The 23,583-nt window shown below is 40.6% G+C and overlaps 1 protein-coding gene across 5 annotated transcripts; it reads left to right on the top strand.

Moving 5' to 3' along the window:
- Positions 1-3,091: 3,091 nt before the first annotated feature.
- On the top strand, positions 3,092-21,051 carry cep63 (centrosomal protein 63). Of its 5 annotated transcripts, none has more exons than XM_048976822.1 (14): positions 3,092-3,319; positions 4,810-4,878; positions 5,115-5,292; positions 6,160-6,255; positions 7,494-7,616; positions 8,044-8,220; positions 8,716-8,855; positions 9,173-9,319; positions 13,424-13,526; positions 13,715-13,912; positions 15,560-15,646; positions 15,845-16,050; positions 16,715-17,033; positions 18,241-21,051. In XM_048976822.1, exons 2-14 carry the CDS (start codon positions 4,838-4,840, stop codon positions 18,415-18,417), a joined length of 1,992 nt encoding a protein of 663 aa, XP_048832779.1. In that variant the 5' UTR covers positions 3,092-3,319; positions 4,810-4,837; the 3' UTR covers positions 18,418-21,051. The 5 variants fall into 5 exon arrangements, with proteins under 5 accessions (XP_048832779.1, XP_048832778.1, XP_048832781.1 ...); XM_048976821.1 differs by having other exon boundaries at positions 3,092-3,307; XM_048976820.1 differs by lacking the exon at positions 3,092-3,319 and adding an exon at positions 3,410-3,795.
- Positions 21,052-23,583: the final 2,532 nt, after the last annotated feature.

The raw sequence follows: 23,583 nt of genomic DNA on the forward strand, positions 1-23,583 counted from the left end.
CCGCCTATTCTTTGGTGTTGCTCAATTCTCCTTCAGCTGGCAGAAGTACTCAGTATTACACCCTGTTTTCTAACAAATACTGCACTAATACACATTTTATTTGCCTGTTGGAGGGCATTAGATGTAAGAAAATGGTATTCTGTGGACAGGGACGGTCATATACCTTCTACAGTAATGTCCATGAACTGAAGTTGTAAGAATACTATAATATACATTTATTATTATTATTATTATTATTACTATTATCGACAGGGCTCTATGCAAACTTATTTTTCAAGGAGCACTTGTGCCCCTAAATTAGAAAAACTTAATGCATCATTATAATCCAATTTCACATACAAGCTAGCATGGACAGGTTAACCATGACAGACAAAACTGGCAAGAAACTAGATTTTTATTGTAGTATTTTAGATTTCTTTTGATGTTTTATCGTATTTCACATTACAATTCATACTGTAATTAAGTCCAAGTGGTCTGGCCAAGCTTTGTACGTGTAGTATATGTAACCGGTTCATCACTGCGGTCAAGCTATCCGCACTTTGCTGAAACATGGTCAAATCATCCGCGCTTAAAATGTGTGGTGAACGCATAGACATAACATTATGGTAACAGCTCGCGTTTCGGAAAGCAACAGTCTCTAAGCGATCGCACTTAAGAAAAGGATTAATGCTCATATGTACGAAGTACAGGATGTATTTGAATACAATTCAATTTTGTACTTTCCAAAAATGTCTAAACAAGTCATACAGCATCTGAAATGCAACGTCCAAGGCTATTTCAGGACAAATTTTTTTCAAGTTTTACTGTATCATTTTCAAGAAAAGGCACTTTGAAATTCATGTTATTGTATGTTATTAGTTAAGTTTGAAAGGCCATTTCTCAGACTCATACCTTCTGAAAAGCAAGGTCCTTGGCCATTTCCAAACATGATTTGGTCAACTTTTACTCTACCATTTTCAAGATTTTTGCATTTTTCATGCACCTTGCATCCATGGTTTAATACGGATTTGCATATGACCCAAGTTTGACAAGTCATTTCTCAGAATTTTCTCAAAAGGTGTAAACAAGGGGGCAGCATGGTGGTGCAGTGGTTAGCACTGTTACCTCACACCTCTGGGACCCGGGTTCGAGTCTCCGCCTGGGTTACATGTGTGTGGAGTTTGCATGTTCTCCCCATGTCGTTGTGGGGTTTACTCCGGTTTCCTCCCACAGTCCAAAAACATGCTGAGGCTAATTGGAGTTACTAAATTTCCCATAGGTGTGTCTGTGTGAGTGAATGGTGTGTAAGTGTGCCCTGCGATGGGCTGCCCCCCATCCTGGATTGTTCCCTGCCTCGTGCCCATTGCTCCTGGGATAGGCTCTGGACCCCCGCGACCCAGTAGGATACGCGGTTTGGAAAATGAATGGATGTGTGGTATAAACAAGTCCTATACCTTCTCCAAAGCAAGTTTCTAGGCTATTTCCTGTCAAAATTTGGTCAACCTTTACCACTCCATTTTCATGGTTTTGGCACTTTGGAATTGAGGTCTTATCAATTCCTTGCCCAGTCTTTGAAGACGGTTATCTCTGAACTTCCCTATAGGAGGGGCAGATTGGTAGGCTATGACAGAGAAAACAATTGCAATGTGCAAACAGTAAAACTCAGTGCTTCATTTGGTATGTATTTGCATAGAATTTGTGTTCAACCAGACTCAGTTAAATTGTTTTAATATAACCATCCATGAATCACCACCTTGGTGAAGGAGAGGGTCGCCTCCCTTTGACTTCGAGTCAGAGATTGGGCTCTTATTGTTGTCTCTGCATATAGACTGAACACCATTTCAGAGTTTCCGACCTTCTTGGAGATCTTGCATGGGGTACTGGAAAGTGAAGCTACTGTACTTCTGTGCTAACCATACTTTGTCAATAATGAACAGTACAGTATGTTCAAACATAAGGGTATTCATTAGTGCACCTGGTACCAGAGCACCCTAGGCCGCGATTCGATGATAAATTTTGTAATAATATCATTGGATCTGTGCTGGCAAGTTTTGGACACTCAGGTGAAGAGAGGAGCTGAGCTGCCAACTGATCACCGCCTGGCGGTCAGCCGGATCCGATGAAGGGAGAAGATGCTGGATAGACATGGCAGACATATAGTGAGGATTTGCTGGGAATTTGGCGGAGGCCCCTGTCCAGGAGATCTGGTAGGAGTTTGGTGAGGAGAAGGACTTTTGGTCAGCCTCAGAAAGATTCTGTAAAACCATCAGGCAACTCAGGAGGGGGAAGCAGGGCCTCACCCATACTGCTTACAGCAGGGAGGGAGAACTGTTGACCTCAAATGGGGACATAGTCAGGCGACGGAAGGCATATTTTGAAGATCTCCAGAATCCTATTGACATGCCTATTTGTTGATGCACTATGGGAAAATGCTGAGTTAAGGCCTTTCAAAAAAATTTAAAAGCAAAACAAAAAAACCAAGAATTTCACAGTACATTTTCTTGAATATAGTACAGTAAATGTTGAACAAATTTTGACTGGAAATAATGTTGCACCTTATCCTTACTTTTCAGAAGCTCTATGACTTGATTATACATTTCGGGAAAATTCTGGGATATGGCCTGTCAGACTGTTGATCCAGTAAAATGAAATAAACGTGTTCTTACAAACCAGAGAAACACGTTTATCAGGTGTAGGTGATTCAAGTATTGGAGTAAATATTCCCATTAACATATTTACACCCTGTGAAGTTGTGTATGATCTGTATACTTATCCCATCAAGATTTTCAGTCACTGAACCGATGACCAATCAAGAACCTCAATAATTGTTCAACTCAGATGTACAGAAAGAACAGTAAAGTGATATATTGTGTGGTTAAAAATGTATTTTTATTATTAACTTGTTTATCCTGCAATATTATTATAGCAGGATAGTAATATCAGTGTAATGAACTGTGTTATTGAACACAAGCATAATATGAATATTTTGTAATAATTCTGTAAAAGTACACTATAAACTAATGTGGTGCTGATCGAGGTATCACCCGCTGCATGGCAGCACCCAGGTTTCTAAGGTCCACATTCCTGAGGTGGTCCGTCGTGTGGTGTATCAGTGTGCTCCTTAACTCTCTTGCGAAAACCCGCTTACTTTCCGAACTGCAGGGTAAGAGTTCCCTCTACTGGCCACAACTTCACACCTTTCAAATGAACATTGTTTTGGGTATTTTTGATAGGAATGGCGTCGGTGCAAGTCAAATGCTTTGAGTGATTTCACCATAGGGTCCTTGAGTAAGTTGCTCCAGGGACGATTTGACCCTGCTTTCTCTATGTAAGTAAGCAAGTAAGTAAAATTTTAAAATGATAATAAAAGGTCTAGCGTTTGCTAAATGTAAAATATAATGCAAATGAAAAACTACATTTCTCTTCGGGAAACTCCGCGTTTCTTTCCTGAGATTGGATTTGTCATGGAATAGACTTCTGAGAGATAATCGAACGCATGTGCCGTAACTTTTACGACAGTGCCCGAAAGCTGTGCGACAACCGAAAAAGCAGTTGTTATAGGCAGCGGGTCGCTTGGAGTTCGAGTATTTTCTTGAGATGAGCTATATGCCGAGTAGATATCTGTTAATATTTATAGATATCTAGTGCAGCACGTTACAGGGTTAATGATCTCCGAATCTGAGAAAAGAACAGGAAAAAAAACCGCAAACAGGGTTCGTCCGGGATTTGAACGCGGGATCTCTCGCACTCAAAGGGAGAATTATACCCCTAGATCAATAACCCAAGGAAGAGGAAGAGTTTTGACAGTACTCTTATGTAAGTTTTCCATTCTATTATATACTGTGTTGTCTAACATCCGGTTGCAAAGTTGCCACATTCGTGGTCTTCCTAACCAATTTGACTATTTTGAAAATATAGTTGCGGGTAAATATTATGGGGTTGCAGTTTTGGGCTGATGATATAATGTTCCACAGCAGCAGACTGTAAGAGGAAAAAGAAATTATTATGAACGCAAGTGGCTTCTAATGCTGTGTAATACTGAATCGCTAGCCGTCGAAAATCAGACAGACGTATACCGAAATCAGGGTTGCCAAGGCAAGCTATCTTACGGAAATATATATAATTCTATTACAAACCTAAAATTAGCTACACCAGAAGCTAATATATTCGTCTTAAAGTCTACTTGGACCCACTTTCAACTAATTCAAAGATGACGGCCGAACTACACTTCCCATGATGTTTTTCGTGACTGCACCTTTGCGCACCAACTAATCGTTTACGTTAGAAACCTCGGCGCTTCATTCTGAGAAAGTAAGATTCGTATCTGTTTTCTAGACATATAACGCCAAGCAGGATCTATCTGTTGAGTGTTGTGATAATAATGAAACTCGGTGCGGAGCTGAACTTAGCTCTTTTAATAGCAACAACCGGAGCAGACAGGGATCACAGTACCTGGTAACACGTTAAGAGAGAGCATAAACACTGCGCATGTGTAAAATAAAGACTACGGTATCTGCGAAGGTTCAATATTACTGCGTGAACAGTCAATATTCTACATTATCTACAGAGAAGCCCGTTCTTGGAATAAAGAAAACGCTAATTAGGTACTTCTGTTAGATGTTAGCTGGCTAGCTGTTGTGGAGTCACTTTACCGGTGTAGTCAATGGTTATACTTGAAAGTGTAGCTTCATAAATAACGCCAGCATGTCATGTCTGTATTAACTGGACAACTTGGTTTTGTTTCTGTTACGGACTGGTTTTCATGATAGTCCAGCTGATGGATCACCTTAGCGCTGAACTGTACTATAATATATATTTACTTTTTAAAAGTGTGGCAACCCTGGATCGGTGACTGAATATGGATCTCTTTTTGAGAACATTGCGGGATCAGGATGATAGGTGAGTGTACAGACGTCAGCAGTTAAATTTAAAGTTATACAACGATGGTATTATGATAATGTCATCATACATCAAACATACGTGTTTGTAGAAGTAATATCATTTTCTTTTTTGACTTACTACACATATATATGTATAATATATGTGGCTTTGTGCGTGTCTATATAGTTGTAGCACAGCTGAATTTGTGGACCTCAGACTTGACACTGGGGCTTAATTGCCTTTTTCATCTGCAGTGCGGTTTTGACCTCTTGTGAGCCTGAGCTCCAGGAACTAATGCGTCAGATTGACATCATGGTCGCTCAAAAGCAGACTCAGTGGGACCAAGAGATGAAGGCCTTGAAGGGGAATCTGGCAGATAATGAAAAGGACCTGAAATCCACCAGAGATCTCTTAGAGAGAAAGCAGGCTGAGGTAGTAACTTTTCAGATTTCTTGAGTATTGATAGACAAAATACATTGCTCATTTTTTGCTCTGACTCACTTCCTTTACTTCTAGTACATATTTAAAGTCAGAGAAGTAGTCATTGCTCTGTTACAACTTCAGACCAGTGGCTTTTGGTGCAGTGAAAAAGCATCTCAGCTGGTGGGGAAGGATTCTGCAAATTATATTATAAATGGAATGTGCACTAAATGAATGTGTATTTTCAGATAAGGTTGCAAACTTCTGTGAATTTTCAAAGTTGGAAACTATTGGGAATAAACTGGAAATTTGCTAAGTTGCAGGTTAACTTAAAACATGTAATTAAAACATGGCAATTTTCTGGAAAGTTTGCAGAAATGTACAGGAAATTTTACATCTCTTTGCAACCCTATTTTCAATCTTGTATATCACAAAGTGGACTCACTGAATTCAGGTAAAAACACATTTATAAATGTTAACAATTTCAGGTGATCTATCCAGTCACTCTAGAAATTTTACCAACTGGTGGGTGTGGGACAAATATGGCTTAGATAGCCAGATCAAATAACATGGCCGTCCGGGGGAATATAGTGCTGATGTTTCCAGCAGCAGCAAATCTAGTTTTTAATAAAGCCATTCATCCTAAAACACAGTCACACACTCTGGGCAGTTTACAGATACCAGTTAGCCATTCAAAAAATGGGCTACTTAAGGATCCAATCACAACACAGGAGTGTGCAGAGTGCGCAAACTGCACACAGACACAGTACACGTTCAGGAGTCCAATCCCCAATGTGAATTTCTTCATTTATAATTTGGGATCTTGGTTCAGAAGTGTAACTGAATCTGTAATGTGAGTCCATTCGGATCCATTTTCAGGTTGATCTGCTCCGCCAGCATCTGGAGGAAAATCGGGCAGAGAGGCAGGAGCTTGTGGCGAAGCATGAGGAGCAGCTGCAGCATTTACGCAGTGAGGTTTGTGTGCTGCTGTCTAACTCATCACCAAGGGGAATACGTTTATGCATTTAAGTTAAATGAAGCTTCTGCAAAGAAACAAGCTTTAATGCCATCCATCCATTTTCCAAACCGCTTATCCTACTGGGTTGCAGGGGGTCCGGATCCTGGAATCAATGGGCACGAGGCAGGGAACAACCCAGGATGGGGGGCCAGCCCATCGCAGGGCGCACTCACACACCAGTCACTCACACACGCATTCCTATGGGCAATTTAGGAAGTCCAGTTAGCCTTAGCATGTTTTTTGGACTGTGGGGGGGAAACCGGAGTACCCAGAGGAAACCCCACGACGACACGGGGAGAACATGCAAACTCCACACACATGTGACCCAGGCGGAGACTCGAACCCGGGTCCCAGAGGCAACAGTGCTAACCACTGCACCACCATGCCGCTCCTGCTTTAATACCATTAAAACAAATATATTGCTGAATCCCAATATTTATTAATTTTAATATTTGCCTCTATTTTTCATTACTTTAGGCAAAGGCATCTGCTAAATAAATTTAAATTGTTCTCTTTTTTGAGCTCATTAGATAAAGGATAGTGTTTGGGAATGTTTGAAATGCGATGACTTTATGTAGTGATACTTACAAATGACCCATTGCCTACCTCAGATTTCTGTTTTCAGATCTTATTACCGTTGCTTTCACAGAATGCTCAAACCATAGAACAGCACCCCAAAACACTGACATCTGAGGGGTGGGTTTGACAGTCTTCCAAAAACCTTTTTATGGCTATAGAAATATCATAGTCAGTGTTCAGCTCATTAAAATTTTTTGAATTACACCCAAAATAACTAAACAGATTATGTTAATTATTAATTTTATTAATTCTTTAAAATGACTGGACCATACACAGCTTTTGGGTCAGATTCCGGTTTAATAAACAAAAAAAATGGCAATTTGTATGACAAGCTCTTACCTTGGAAAAAAAAACCTTAGTCATATGCAAAAGTATTAATTTGATACCAAGAATATGTGCTTCTGAATATGTGTCTGAGTTTTCCAAAGAACTATAGCTGAACCATGTAGTAAAAAAGTTCATAAGAATTAATTTTTTTTTTTCGCTGTCTGCTAAGTAGAAAAGGTGCTGTATTTCAAAGGGAAATAAAAATGAATGACCAATATAGGAAGGAAAAGTATAGGGGTAATTGACAAAAATGCTATGCTTCTATAAATATCAACCCTTCCATCTGCAGCTGGCCAAGCTGAAACACAGCTATGAGAAGCTTCAACGCAAGTATGTAAAGGAGGCCAGAAAAGGAGCCCGGAGCCAAGAGGAGGCCCAGAGCGAAGTGACTCCGCTTAGCAGCAAGATCGAGGTAAAGCACGGGCCTGGAATGTGCATAAAAAGTACGGCTTAGCAGTTCAAACATGCAAGCAATGCTAAGGGGAATCACACTTGGCTCAGCTTGTTCAAGAGCTGAAGGCTTCCATGTCAGCAGATGTAAAGAAAGATGATTGTGCTCAGTTGTACTGGCAATTAATCACTCATAAATTTAAGTGTAGTTATGCCTCCCAAGATATTTATGGATATTATTTTGTCTTCATGTTAATTTGTGTGATATTGATTCTCTTCTAAATATAATAATTAACTTATCTTCCAACACTAGTATGTGAAATTATACTAATTCAAGCAGTGTGTCACTTTGGCCTACAGTAGGTGTACAGTGTGTATATAATATTGCATAGCCTTGACAGACATCAGTGTTACTCTGACCCCTCATGTGGTTCTCATGATGGAGGCAGCAGTTGCAGACGCCCCATCAGCAGCAGGAGCCAACAAATCACTGGTGCCATGCAGAAGTGCAGAAGCTGCGGGGTCAGCTGGAGAGGGCTCAGGACGCATTGCAGGTCCAGGAGCTACAGCTGAAGCAACTCGGCCTGCTCCAGGAGGAACTGGAAGATGCTCAGAGGGAGCGACAGGTAAGCACTACAGCTAGACTCTACCTCTCCATCAGAATCTGTCCTTCCATCCATTCAGCCAGCTCGTCTGGGGACGAGCGCTTGTTCACTGCCGAGAGGCATGAAAAGTGGCGTATTTGTGTAGAAGATCTATTAGCCTTTCCTTAAGGCCTGTAAAAGCTGTGATGCATGGCTGTCAGTAAATACTGAGACTTAACTGCTAACTGGACTATTTAAGAGAAAGTAGTTAGGAATGTGAGTCAGTGGGTGCATTAGGGTAAACAACACATGCGAACCCTGCAGAGCAAAGTTGTTTTTTTTATTTAAAAAAAACACATTAATAAAAGTAATCAAAGCTGAATATAACTGATTTGAGTGAGATGATTAATTCTGCTGAGTACATATACAGTGTTTTATTCTTCCATTTCTGTCCACTTGGGGCCTGGGAACTTAAGTCCTAAAAAGAACATGACTAGTTCAGGATGATGAGTAGATGGGGCTGTTTCCTCCCCACAGGTACTGACTGAGGAGAAGGTGGAGCTACAAGCCACACTGGATGCGCAGGACAAGTTCATGCTCAGTTCTGGTGTGAAGCAGCTGCACAGCAAGTTGACCTGGCTGACTCAAACCCTACAGGCCAAAGAGCACGTCATTCAGTAGGGGCCGGTGCTGCATATCTACATTTGGTACATGCTATTAGAGTAGTAGTCATACTTTATTGGGAAGGTATTGAGTTGCTTAGTGGATAACACTGTTTCTTCACACAACCAGGGTTGGTATCCTCTTGTTTCTTTGATTTCCTCCCACATTTAGTGAACTGCTGTTTTTAAATTGCCCATGGTGTGTGTTAGTATGTGTTTGTGCACCCCCTTGACCCAGTACTTGATAAGTGATTGAAATATGGATAGATAGGTTGTAAGTGAACAAACTCTTCTGAGACATGTGTAGCTCAAATAACTTTGTGTGTGTCAAGGTCTTTGGAGGATTGCTTTGCAGACCGAGGTCTGTCTGCTGGTCTGACTCCACTCAGACAGGATCTTGAGAAGACTCTGATGCAGCTCCAAAGTTCTCGTGCCTTGGAGGAGCAGCTAAAGGCAGAGGTGGCCCGACTTCAGGACATGTATGTTCAGACAGCAGGTAGTCTAGTAATTAAATAATGGTACTTGAGGCTGAAATACTCCAGTTTACCTGTGTGCAAGTCACTCAACCTGAATCTGTTTAATTACAGTATATCCAGGTAAAAACTGGTAAATCAGCGAGACAAAAGTTTGGGCCGTTTCACGCCGAATGCAAAATAAACTAAATAAATTTGTGACATTTTGAGTTGCAAACTTGATGGATCAGAAGCGTTTGCACCAAACATGATGCAAAATTTTCGGGATCTCCTGCGGATCCCGGCTGGCGATCCCCCAGGCAGATACCCAGATACACTAACCACAAGAATAGCGAAAACAGAGCTTATTCTTTATTTTTAGCTGAAAATATTAATAAATAGCCACAGTTTGATATAATCCATAAGCAATATAATGAAGTATGTAAAAAGTAAAGTGAATTCAACATAAACACAAGTAACCAGAAGAACTACAAACAGTTTAACATGCCTCCTGTTAAAGAAGACAGGCTAGTGGGGATGTGCTGCAAATGTTTTCATTTTGAGATTCAATTCTAATGTTAAAATAGTATCGGGCAAAAATTTATTGCAGCCAGTTGCAGTTGTATCCAAAGTACATGTTTCAGAGTTACAGCAAAAATTGCGACAAAGCACTACATTTACCTTTACTTCTATTTTTCTTTGTAATTGGTGTGTACACAGTTACTGACCAAAGTGTTCAATGTTTATTTGTACTGAAAACTTTCGAAAATGTAGTATTTAAAGGTGCCTTAGAATGAAAATCTGACTTTACCTCGGCATAGTTGAATAAGGAGAGATTGGTGTTCCCTCTTTGAAATATTATTATTATTATTATTATTATTATACTGCCTCATATGAATTCCAAATTTGTAAAAGAAGATGGTAAAGCAGGCTGATTCAAATATTGTACACTGTTAGATAAGAGTCTTTACTATGCCCCAAGTGTAATATACACAAGTCCACTTTCAAGCCTAATGGACCTGCACAACCTGCAGCATATATACTGCTCAAAAAAATGTAAGGAACACTTTTTAATCAGAGTATAGCATCAAGTCTATTAAACTTCTGGGATATTGATCTGGTCAGTTAAGTAGCGGAGGGGGTTGTTAATCAGTTTCAGCTGCTTTGGTGTTAATGAAATTATCAACCGGTGAACTAGAGGGGCAACAATGAGACGACCCCCAAACCAGGAATGGTTTAACAGGTGGGGGCCACTGGCATTTTTCCCTCCTCATCTTTTCTGACGGTTTTTTCACTGGTTTTGCATTTAGCAATGGTCAGTGTCACTACTGGTAGCATGAAGCGATACCTGGACCCTACAGAGGTTGCACAGGTAGTCCAACTCCTCCAGGATGGCGCATCAATACGTGCCATTGCCAGAAGGTTTTCTGTGTCTCCCAACACAGTCTCAAGGGCATGGAGGAGATTCCAGGAGACAGGCAGATACTCAAGGAGAGCTGGACAGGGCCGTAGAAGATCCTTAACCCATCAGCAGGGCCGGTATCTGCTCCTTTGTGCAAGGAGGAACAGGATGAACACTGATGGAACCCTAGAAAATGACCTCCAGCAGGCCACTGGTGTGAATGTTTCTGATTGTCTGGTAGACAGACTTCATGAGGGTGGCTTGAGGGCCCAACGTCCTCTAGTGGGCCCTGTGCTCACTGCCCAGCACCATGGAGCTCGATTGCCATTTGCCATAGAATACCAGAATTTGCAGGTCTGCCACTGGCACCCTGTGCTTTTCACAGATGAGAGCAGGTTCACCCTGAGCACATGTGACAGATGTGAAAGGGTCTGGAGAAGCCATGGAGAACGTTATGCTGCCTGCAGCATCGTTCAGCATGATCGGTTTGGTGGTGGGTCAGTGATGGTCTGGGGGCGTATATCCATGGAGGGACGCACAGACCTCTACAGGCTAGACAACGGCACCTTGACTGCCATTAGGTATCGGGATGAAATCCTTGAACCCATTGTCAGTCCCTATGCTGGTGCAGTGGGTCCTGGGTTCCTCCTGGTGCACGACAATGCCCGATCTCATGTGGGAAGTGCATGTAGGCAGTTCCTGGAGGATGAAGGAATTGATACCATTGACTGCCCCCCATGCTCGCCTGACCTAAATCCATTAGAACACCTCTGGGACATTATGTTTCATCCATCTGATGCCACCAGGTTGCACCTCAAACTGTCCAGAAGCTCAGTGATACCCTGGTCCAGATCTGAGAGGAGATCCGCCAGGACACCATCCGTGGTCTCATTAGGACCATGTCCCGACGTTGTCAGGCATGCATACAACCACGTGGGGGCCATACAGACTACCGAGTATGATTCTGAGTTACTGTAGTGAAATTTTGGCAAAATGGACTAGCCTGTTGCATCATTTTTCACTTTGATTTTTGGGGTGTCTTTGAATTCAGCCCTCTGTAGGTTGATAATTTCATTTCCATCAGATTATGTGGTATCCTTTCATTCCTAACACATTACCCAGTCTACATCAGTATAGATATCCAGCATGATTTTTTTCCCCCATTGATATCTGATGTGTTTTCCAAAGTGTTCCTTTAATATTTTTAGCAGTGTATTTTCTCTCTCAAAAGGGCATGTGTGCACAATTTCTAGAAGTCCACCTGTCAGGGAAAAAATATATACTGACTGGCAGTGATATAAGGTTATGTTTTACTAGTAACCTAAGAAGGCAAGGTCTGTGCAGGTGCACGTTTCTCAGTGGGACCCATTAGCTTTTGGGAAACATACCGCAGGTAAGCAGCAGAATAATAAACCTTACGTAGTCTATGATACTGACATTGACGGGGCTTCATTACAAACGACACGTTTATGAGCTGCTCAGCATGTTTTTCTGGAGGTCTTAGTAAAAATTGCACGAGAAAGCTAGCATCATAAAATTATTTCTTAACTGAGATGAAAAATGGTCCAGTGTTCTTATTACAAAGCTAGTAACGTCATGACTATGTGTCTAGGCTGCAGTGACAGTATTAGTTACGTGTAGCAATGTAGGAAGAGAACAATCTAAAATAATGATTAAAAAGTAAAGTATAGTAGCAATATAAAGTTATTATCAAGTAGTTGTATATGCTATACATTTAAAGCGACATCACCACAAACACATGGGAAATGTGTTGCAGTATGACATGACTAGGCAATAGGAATTATCAATAAATGATAGAGAGGCAGCTCTCTTAGAACAAAGGTTCCGCCTTTATTGAGAAACTAGCAGCTGTACAGACATGGAGTCAACAATTGAGTGCAGGTTCACACTTACTGTTTACTTACATTACACACTTACTGTTTACTTACATTACACACTTACTGTTTACTTACTACTACTGCCATAAATACACATATTAATGTACAAGATACTACAAAGCATATTGGTATGCAGAATAAGTACATCTTTATTAGCCAGGCCTGCCACGTCACACACACATACATAAATAAATAAAATTTTAACCTTTTAATTTTAATGTTTATATTGTTATAATGAGTAGGATTGTGATCCACTATTGGGCAGGGCTGCCCATAAATGAGGGGAAAGAGGAAGTTGCTCAGACACTATAGAAAAATAAAGTGGTTCAGAGATTTAAATTTATCATTAGGGTTGGGCCAGCATTGAATATTGGTATTGGTGATTGCAGCCTTCAAATCAAAATCAGTTGGAAATGAAGATCAGTGGTTTTCTTCCTTTTCAACTAACCTGATCATGTGTAAAAACTGACCTAATGATTGTTCATTTTTTAATGTATCCAAAAACTGCAGAAATCAAACTCTCTCCAAATAAAAAATGAGGGATCACAATAATGCAAATTTGTCAGATTCAGTGTGAAAGCCGTCACAGAGACACATTTGTTCATTTCTGAATAATTCGTTAATCTTTTTCATGCAAAAAAAAAAAATCTGACTCGGTGTGAAATGGCCTTAACTATGAATTATTTTGATGGATTTTTTAAAATCCAGTCCAAAATGTAAAATGCAGGAGGTCACATTTAATAAATTTATTAATAAAGTTGCTGTTAATAAAATTATGTTCCCAACGTGCTAAAGATTTTTGCGTGAGCTGAACAGTAATCCTCTCTTCAGGCTTGAGAAGATGCAGGGACAGAGCAACGCTTCATCTGGAAAACAAGCAGAACCAAACCTTTTGGAAGAAGAATACAGTCACTCTTTGGGGGAGGTGAAAAAGGTAGGACTGAGTTGACTGGGTACCTTATTAGTACACAATCCAATTAAATATACATCAACAAAAATAGTGCTGTGATTTTGAGAGCCCTGGTGATGTAACATCAGAGATATTGTACTTATTTTGAATTTGTCATGCCATGTGTCAGCTGGCGTTGTGGTCTCTGGGCTGACACTATGCTCGCATTGCAGCTAAGAGATGAGCTGGAGCTGACTGAGCAGAGGAGGCTTTGGGAGGTAGAAGGCATGAAGAAAGAGGTGTCCCAGTTGGCCAGTGAGCTGCACCAGCGTGAAATCACAATTGCCACGCTCAGCGGGTCTGCCTCCAGCATCGAGCGGCAACTGCGGGCTGAGATGGAGCAGTCTGAGCATAGGGCAGCTGAACTCAAAGTGGGTGTAGTACACATGAATTGAGGAAATGCCCAATGACAGCCCTTATTAGATACGAGTGTCCAGTGTTGATATTAGTTGTATGTAGGGCTGGGTATCTGCACAGATGTCCCGATTGCATTTGATCCCGGTTCACAAGCTAACAATTCCATTTGATTCCAATTCAATATCAATTTGATAGGAGTGAGATAAGGAAAACTGAAGGAATACTTTCCATATTTGGAGAGATGTTTAAAAAAAACTCTAAATGGATCACAAAATTACAAATGCCGAGTCACTGGAACCAAATTGTGAAAACCACAGAAGAAAAGGCCAAAGGCTTGTATACCTAAATCTTATTTGAGGAACAAAGGGGAATAATTCCTTAAATACCAGCCTGTTTCTTTCAAAGCACAAATAAGTCTAGGTGAAACTAAAAATGGACATGCCATGTTTCAGAAGGACTTTAACTTAAAGATATGTGCTATAACTTAGAGCTTAATTCTTTTACATGAAGAGAAGGTCCACATGCATGCTGTAGCAGAAGGTTTGGCACTAGTATATCTATGTGATGTCTTGTTATAGTTATGTAGGTTTATCATGTTAAGTATGTAACTTAGTTAACTCCTTAACCCCTCTGTACAAGGCTTTGCATGTTTAGCACACCCTCTGGCTTTCAGGAAACAGTTACATACCTATATAAAATTCAAGCCACAAACAACCTCAACTGCAAACTTTTATTGAATACCTGTTCCTTGAACACATGTTCTAAACAAATGTAACTTTTTACATTGTTTTAAAATAATTGTAACATTATAAAAATATATAAAACTTTATGTCCATTATAATTTTCCGAACGAAATAACACATAACACAAAGCACCAACATATCAAAACATGATATCTGCATTTGTACATCCATGAAGGTCCAGTGATCAAAATCTATTGTCATTCTTAAGCCACACTGGGCAAACAGTGCAGAAACCACCACTAGATCATGTGCCAGTCACATCTCGCTATTCAGGGACATCAATGGATGGATAATTATTTTTCTTTTCTTGATGCTGAAGAAAATTTAGGAAATAGTGAAAGTGGGGAAATAAGGGTAAAAAGTTTCAATGTTTTAACTTGATTTCAGTGATATTCTAAGTAATTCGGAATCAGGGAGATGACATAGCACTTTAAAAGTGCATGTGAAAATACAAACACTTAAGTGTTCAGGTTGCTAGTGACCTATGTTTAACCATTGTGGAAATAAACCTAGATAACTGGGAAAGAAATGCATGTTGGCCTGGAAGATCGATCCATACATTTTATAGACTGATATTGAGTCAGGCAAAGTTTTAAAAACAATTAATCAGAACTATTTTGGCACACACTTAGCTAAGTATACCTTCCATATTTTTTAACAATAAGGTTGGCCTGAGCTGCTCTTAGTTGTCTCTTATTGCGACTCACTGTTCAGGCCACAGACCTCTGAAATGAGCAAAATGCTGACAAACAGTATGAACTGTAACCATTCAACAGTTTGGGTGGGGGGTGATGGAGTGTGAAGTGTATTGTGACATTGCATTGGACACACATTCAACACATTGTGAACCTAATTTTATTTGTGTAGTGTTTGGATTCTATATGGTAGTGAACTATTCTTACGATGCTTGTAATTCAGGTGACTCAAGTCCAGCTGGAAACTTTGAAGATTGAGAACCAGCATCTTACGGAGATTCTGGAGCAAGTGGAGTCTAGGCCTCCTAAGGTTTGTGTGACACCAGGTGAAAGGTCATCATAAATGCACTGATTTTATTTGATTTGGTTTATTCCCAAGTGCAATAATGGAGGTATGTGCTTTGGTTTGGGGTTATAAACTTAAATTTCCCTTCTTCGTGTTAATAGGCCTTTGTCTCTCAGCAGCTCCGTGTCTCTCAATTACTCCTTGTTTCTGTGCTTCCCACAGAAGGTGGCCAGTCCCCTGGCCTCTCTTGGAGACAGTTATGTGTCGTCCTTGAACAGCCTGGAGCAGGAAAACAAGAAGCTGAAGCAGGAGTTAGCAGAAGTTCATTCCCGGTTGGAAGCCTCCACACAAAGCTGGCAGGAAAAATATGAACGGGCACTCCTACAGAGCCAAGGAAAAGCGTCCCAGCTATGCACTGCCAGGGACAGGTATGCAGACCCCTTATTGAAAACCCATATGGAGCGTGCAAACTCCGTACAGAAAGGACCCAGGACCAAACCCTGGGCCTACTTGCTGTGAGGCAGCAGCACTAACCACTGCATTGCCCATCCCAAGAACCTTATATTTTTTTAATAATATTGGCAGCTGTGGTCACAGGAACATGAAGCTACTTGGAGATGGTCTCATAGCCCTTTAATGTGGTTATCTATAATCTTCTTCCTGAGCTCCTCAGTCAGCTCTCTCCTTTACTTTCTCTGGTCATGTTCAGTGTGGTGACACAATAATACCAAACAACACAATTCAGCATGTTCTTTCTCTTTAAGTAGGCCAATAGACGGAAAGCTTGAAGGTACCTGTGATACTAATTAAGGTTAAACACTTAGTTTGAAACACGACAATAATGCAAGGATAAATAGTCTCTTCAGGGGTACCAACATCTTTATAAAATAAATAAATCATTTCTTTTCACGATTTTATTAGTTTACTCTGCGACATACTAAAGACACGCAGGTATACATTAGACACTAATCACTTCTCAGGAGAAATGAAGCAGTGTTTCATTAAGCTGTAAGGGCACCAACAAATTTGTCCACATCTATATCTGATGAAAAGTGTGAAGCAATGACTTCATCCTGTTTATAACAATTTCAGTAAAGTTAAAGAAGTCCCGCACAGCCATCAAGATGCACTAGCTGCCATGGAAGCTAAGATGCAGGACGTCCGTCAACTGCAGAGACAGCTGGAGCCCCCACCCCAGGCCTTGCCCAACCAGCTGGACAGCCAGTCCTTGGGCAGCAGGTCTGCATTGGCCACATCCTCACTGTCTGCCTCCTACTCTCCCATGGAGGGCCTGGCCCAAGGAAAGCCTCCCCTGCTTCCCCCACGCCTCGATGACAGCGCCGAGCACTCCTCCAGCACCAGTCCTGTGGAGTTCCTGCACCTCATTGGTAAAGAAGAGTCTTTTCTGCAGGTGAGTTATTTTACTCTTGGTATCTTACATTGCCTCATTGTGCAGGGCTAGGTTTCCTGATAACGGTGACTCTTAGCATCTCACAAAGAATTACAAGGTATATCCTATTAGAGTTGTTTACTTTTCCCCGAACAATCCCTAAAGAGGTTGCTTAAGGGAGAGCTTCTTAAATGTGACATTAAAAGAACTGTCAGACAGCTGTGCTTGTAAACAATGGTTATTCCACCAAGTACTAAAGCATGTGTTCTAAGGGATCGAATACTTATTTCCCTAGATAAATGACAAATTGGTTTGTAACTGTTACATGATTTTTTTTTCTTGCTTGTTTATAGACTTAAATGAAATTTAAATGATAAAAAAAATCAGAAACTTCAGTAAACTGATAAGGAATATTTTGTTGATAATGCACATCACAGAAATGAATGCAGTTCCATACAATCATATGGTGCATCTTTTAAAAACGGCCAGTCTACGCCAAAAAATGCCCAGCAAGGCTGACAGATTTAGAAGGGCACCCACATGCTACGTGTATGAAATATCATGGTGGAGATAAGCTCCCCTTTAGGCATCAGTAAAGGAAGTGGCAGCCAAGCAGGAAGGACACATCGGTATTGTGGTGATATTTTTTGCAATTTAAAGTCCAACAGAATGGACTGCTGCTGTATCCTGTAAATTCTGTAAAAACGTAACTGGAGGTATTGTGACCTTATTTCAACCACTCCAAGCATTGCCATCCACAGCCAACCATCCAAGCACTACATACAAAATGCAAGTGTTTACAGTCACAAACACCAGCAATTAGAGTTTCCCCTTTAAATCTGAAGAAATACAGGACAAATCACATCCCATTTTGGCTGAATGGGACCCAGTATTTTAATTTTCACTGCCAGGACAGGTAACAGCTCTACCAGCGATGTCAAGCAGTGAGACAAACAAGCCCAACAAACCATACTGTCCGCGTTTACCAGTATTATGCCCTTTGACAAAAATGTTTATTTTGCGTGATTTATTTATAAAAATTAGATTGTACTTTGCAGGAGAAATGGAGCCTTGCAGTAAAGAAATAATAACCTGACTTTTACTGCTGTATTGCCCAGCCCCCACCCCAAGGTGCAGCAACATGACAAATGTTGAATAGCTGGACTGTGCGGTTGGAGGGTTTCGAATGCCCTGGCATGGTATTGGAAAACCTTTTCTGCATTTTTAGACACGCTGTGCTGTGTCCTCGGTGGATTCGGTGGCCGCCCACTACCTTGAGGAGGAGAGCCTGCGCTCCCAAGAACTCCTACAGAAGCTGGATTCCCACATCCATGATATGCTGGAGGACAATGCAAAGACCATGCAGAAGTATCTTAAGGACAAGGCGAAGGTTCACTCTGATTAAAAGTCTGTGGGCTGAACCATCCATTATGAAAAGAGCAGTGTCAAATGAAGAGCTCATTGAATGAACTGTAAAGAATGGCTTCCCTTCTTTGGTGCTCAGTCCTCACTGTTACTGAATGACTGTAGAACAGCATATTCTAGGACTTCTATTTTGAAATCAGCAAGGATTCACCTTTATTCATTTCGGGCAGGTTTTTTTTCTTTTTTGCAGACTTGGTTTACCTTTGTATGTTTGTGTAATATGTCACAAAAAGATGGTTTTCGAGAGGTTTTATTAATATAATTAAGTTGTATTAAATGTCTTCCTGTTGTCCAGTGGCAATAAATGATGAACTTACAAATTGTCCATTTCATGAAGAATGGTGATGCATGCTTGTTATTGAGAACAAAGACAACATTTATATGCAGTTACTGAGGTTGATCACTTGTATCACTGCGTAATTTTGAGTATGGGGGAAAAAGTAGTAATATTCAGTGAGGGGAAGCATACGATCAAGGTATGTGATGGATTGAAGTACAGTGTCTTCTGCCATATATACATTTGAGCTTCTGTTTCCTAGGATTGCGGCTCAACCCTCCTCCTTCATGGGGTATTAAGGTGCCTTATTCTGCGGCCAAGGCCCCTGGCCACCAAAAATCATGGGCTCTTTGTAATGGAGATTCTTTCCTATAGAAATACCCACACTGACTTGAGGGGGGAGGTTCCAGTATATTATTTGTTTTTGTCATAGCATCGACCTCACATTATAATCAACTGTGCACTGTGATTGGAGAAATCTCAAATAGTTTTAACCCAAGTAGTTTAAATGAGGAGATGGCTGATTTTTCTCTTTTGAAGTGTTCAGGATCACCAACAGGACTCTCGGGCTCTTGCTAGTTAGTGTTTTCCAGCAGTGAGAGACTCGTTTCTTCTTTTATTTAGCTGCCCGGATCAGCTTCTGGCCCCACTGTGACCTTGTGCTGCAAACGTAGTTGGAGGATGGATGAATTTACCAGAGTTAGTGGGTAAATTAGATTAGTCTATTGTAATGATCGGGCAGCTGTACATTGACAACATGAAATATTTCAAGAAAACATGCATCAGAAAGAAACACTTTAACGTAAGCAAAAGCAGGGTAATATGGTTGCTCAGTGGTTAGTAATTCGAACCCTGATACAATCTATATGCATGTTTTTCTAGTGTTTGTACAGACATCCTTAGGATACATTCACTGTCACGCTGTGAGGGAAAGGTTGCTTTAGAATACCAGTCTACAGTTTTAGTCCATGTCATACCACTGGAACTTTCCAATACATAAATGCTATGACTAGCATCTTGCTGATTATTTGGCCTGAGAAAATGTAATAGCTTTGGAGTAATACGGGAGTGTTTTTATGAGCTGGCAACCCATTAACCAGGCTAAACTGGTATGGAATGTTCTGAGGCTTGAGTCTTAAGTTTTTATTTTAGTCGCTTTGCATTTTATTGGAAAATATAATGCTTACGTGGATGAAAGATTAACGATTTCCATCAACTGAGTGCACTAAAGGTAAATGATGAGATTGAAGCAAAAATAATGTGGGGAAATGGGCTAAACAAGCTTCGGCAAAGTTCTGGAAAGGCTCTTTCTTTGGTTTAATTACGATTTAATTATTCTTCCTAAAAATAAACATTATGGTTTCGGCAGTTCACTTAAACATTCACGGCTGCGGAGGGTTGTTGCCTGGCGTATCCAATAATGCAGTGGCTCCGGTGTCGCAAGTGCTGCGAGAGCTTATGCTCTGTTAAAAATAAATAGGGCTATTTGTAAACGTCGGCTATATAAATGATCCGTAAAGCTGTATTTCACAGGACATAGGCCCTTCGATTTGCATCACTCGCGCACGTCAATTTGCTTTCGGTTTTGTCAGCATGGACGGCTTCTGTTAAAGCAGTGGACCTGATCCAGGTAATCAGCAGTGTGTAGGGCAGAGATAGCTGAAAAACAAGCAGGGCAGTGGGTCCCAAGGACCGAGTTTGAGAATCACTGCGTTAAAGGAAGGCACAGATGTGTCGGACATCGACAAAATGGTAAAGAATAAGTGGAGATTGCTTGGCTAAATGAAATGGGGGATAATGGCAAGCCATTTAGTGCATGGTGCAAAAAGATGAAAATGGCAGGTGTGTGCTTTTGTGTGGTGCCTGTGCTTTGTATGCACTGCGTAAATAGGTAGTAGGGCTGCATGATTCTGGGTAAAATATGAATAATGATTTTTTTTTTCCAATTCAGAATCAAGATTTAGATTTTTCTCCCATGATTCTTAAGGAGTGCATTTCTCTTCATCTTCTTATTTTTTATTGTTATTATTATTGTATTAGGGGATCCGTCCCCAGTTTGTACTCTTACTGTACGGAAATAAGTTGTTTAAAAACTTAAAAAAAAAGCAGTGTGCCATTTCTGTTCAGCTGATACTGAAATGTTAATCAGTATATTGTGCATTTCTACATATTACTGTTCCATCTTCATAAAGACAATATGTAATGCAAAACAGTATTCAGTATTGATGGTTCTGTGTTCCTGGAGCTAACCACTGCACTACCATGCCACCCCCTGCATGCTATTTCATTGTATAAAAAGAAACTTACTGTACTGTACAATAAAATGTTTCACCACTGCTTCTTCCTCAGCTCCCACTGTTTGCTAGCACGTCCATCTTTGGATTTCTTAGTGCAATCTGTGCTTTATTTTTTTCGTGAAATGTAAGTGCAGTATCTGTTTATTAAGTGCTGTGGTTTAATATGTACATTATTATTTCAGTACTGTGTATACTGTCCTTAATGTCTTGCCTCTCTCGTATAACTTGAGATACGCCCAAATTGACTTGCAACAAGTGGTCCTGGTTCCAAATGCGGAAGCTGATGGATACCTGTACTTTATATGCTGTAGTGTGCTGGGTGTCAGACATTGCAATGCACCTTGCTTTGATTTTGACCCGTTAGATCAGAGGGAGGTAATCTTATCCAGAAAGGGCCGCTGTGTATGATGGTTTTCAGTGCAACTATCAGAACAGCGACCCTAACGGTTATCCCAATACCTTGATCTTGCTAGCATATTTAAATGTGTACGTATTCAGGAATAGAGTGGTGAAGGCATTCAGAGGAGGACTGATGATTATCAGAGGGAACAAAGGGGCTGGGTACTTGTCAGTATCCAGTAGAACCACCAGACTCCTACACTGAATTGTTCTGGATGTGGCACAGATGCTAATCCCTCTGAATTAGGGGATCCGTCTCCAATTTGTACTCTTCCAGTTAATAGGTAGATTTTCAGACAGATTTTCTCCCTAGTCCAGTACTCATTGACAGCCTAATACACCGTGCTTCAGTTTCTCGTGATAATCAATACATGTCACAGGATGTACATTACTCTGATGATAGAAACACTACAACAACTTAAGAATAAGGGTCAGAAGAGTGAAATACATATAATGAGTGTGTAGCTCAGCAGACTAAGACTCTGTGGCTGTGATCAGAAGGTCGACGGTTCGTGCTCAGAATTGGCAGAATAGCCACATGTCCACAGGCTTTTGAACAAGACCTGAAAACCCTGGGGGCCTCAAGGTAGCAGTCTCTTCACTGTGACCCCCAAGCTTGATCTTCCCTTTATGGAGAGTAAGATGGGGCAAATTATTAATCCCATGGGGCCTCAGCAGAATTACAAACCAGTACAAGGAAAATAGTTGTTAATTTTACATACTACCTTCTGCTGGCCTTATGAGAATATTCAGATTATACTTTTTCCCCATCCATCCATCCATTTTCCAAACCGCTTATCCTATTGGGTCGCGGGGGGTCCGGAGCCTATCCCGGAATCAATGGGCACGAGGCAGGGAACAACCCAGGATGGGGGGCCAGCCCATCGCAGGGCACACTCACACACCAGTCACTCACACATGCACACCTACGGGCAATTCAGCAACTCCAATTAGCCTCAGCATGTTTTTGGACCGTGGGGGGAAACCGGAGTACCCGGAGGAAACCCCACGACGACACGGGGAGAACATGCAAACTCCGCACACATGTGACCCAGGCGGAGACTCGAACCCGGGTCCCAGAGGTGTGAGGCGACAGTGCTAACCACTGCACCACCATGCCGCCCCTTTTTCCCCATAATTGCAATTTTAACATTAAATTTATGATTTTACCATGGTCCTGTGGCCGCTTTATATGGTAATTATTGATGAAAACTTTTTTGGAAAATGAAACAATATTAAAATTGCTTTATTGCGTAAAAAAACTGTTTTTGTTTAGTAAAATAAAATATAATACTGCCGTCTTGTGGCAAATTTAAGTACTGCAGTTTGAAAATAATTAAATGATTTATTCCCGAAATTGCAATACCTGCTTTTCGCCACGAGATGGCAGCAAGAAAATAGAAAAATAATTTTCCCACGGTCTATTAGCAGCTTTGTGTGGTAATTGTTTGTATTAAAAATACATTGGACCAAGTCAAATAATTTTAATGAAGAATTAACATTAAAAAGCTGCTAGTAGACCGTGGGAAAATAATTTTTAACTTTTCTTGCTGCCATCTCGTGGCCAAAAGTAGGTACTGCAGTTTGAAAACAAATGATTTATTCCCGAAATTGCAATACCTAACTTTCGCCACGAGATGGCAGCAAGAAAAGTTAAAAATTATTTTCCCACGGTCTATTAGCAGCTTTGTGTGGTAATAGTTTGTATTAAAAATACATTGGACCAAGTCAAATTATTTTAATGAAGAATTAACATTAAAAAGCTGCTAGTAGACCGTGGGAAAATAATTTTGAACTTTTCTTGCTGCCATCTCGTGGCCAAAAGTTGGTACTGCAGTTTGAAAACAAATGATTTATTCCCGAAATTGCAATACCTACTTTTCGCCACGAGATGGCAGCAAGAAAATAGAAAAATTATTTTCCCACGGTCTACTAGCAGCTTTGTGTGGTAATTGTTTTTATTAAAAATACATTGGACCAAGTCGAATCATTTTAATGAAGAATTAACATCAAAAAGCTGCTAGTAGACCGTGGGAAAATAATTTTTAACTTTTCTTGCTGCCATCTCGTGGCCAAATGTTGGTACTGCAGTTTGAAAACAAATGATTTATTCCCGAAATTGCAATACCTACTTTTCGCCACGAGATGGCAGCAAGAAAATAGAAAAATTATT

The sequence above is a fragment of the Brienomyrus brachyistius genome, chromosome 15, assembly GCF_023856365.1.
Source record: "Brienomyrus brachyistius isolate T26 chromosome 15, BBRACH_0.4, whole genome shotgun sequence".
Classification (NCBI taxonomy): domain Eukaryota; kingdom Metazoa; phylum Chordata; class Actinopteri; order Osteoglossiformes; family Mormyridae; genus Brienomyrus; species Brienomyrus brachyistius.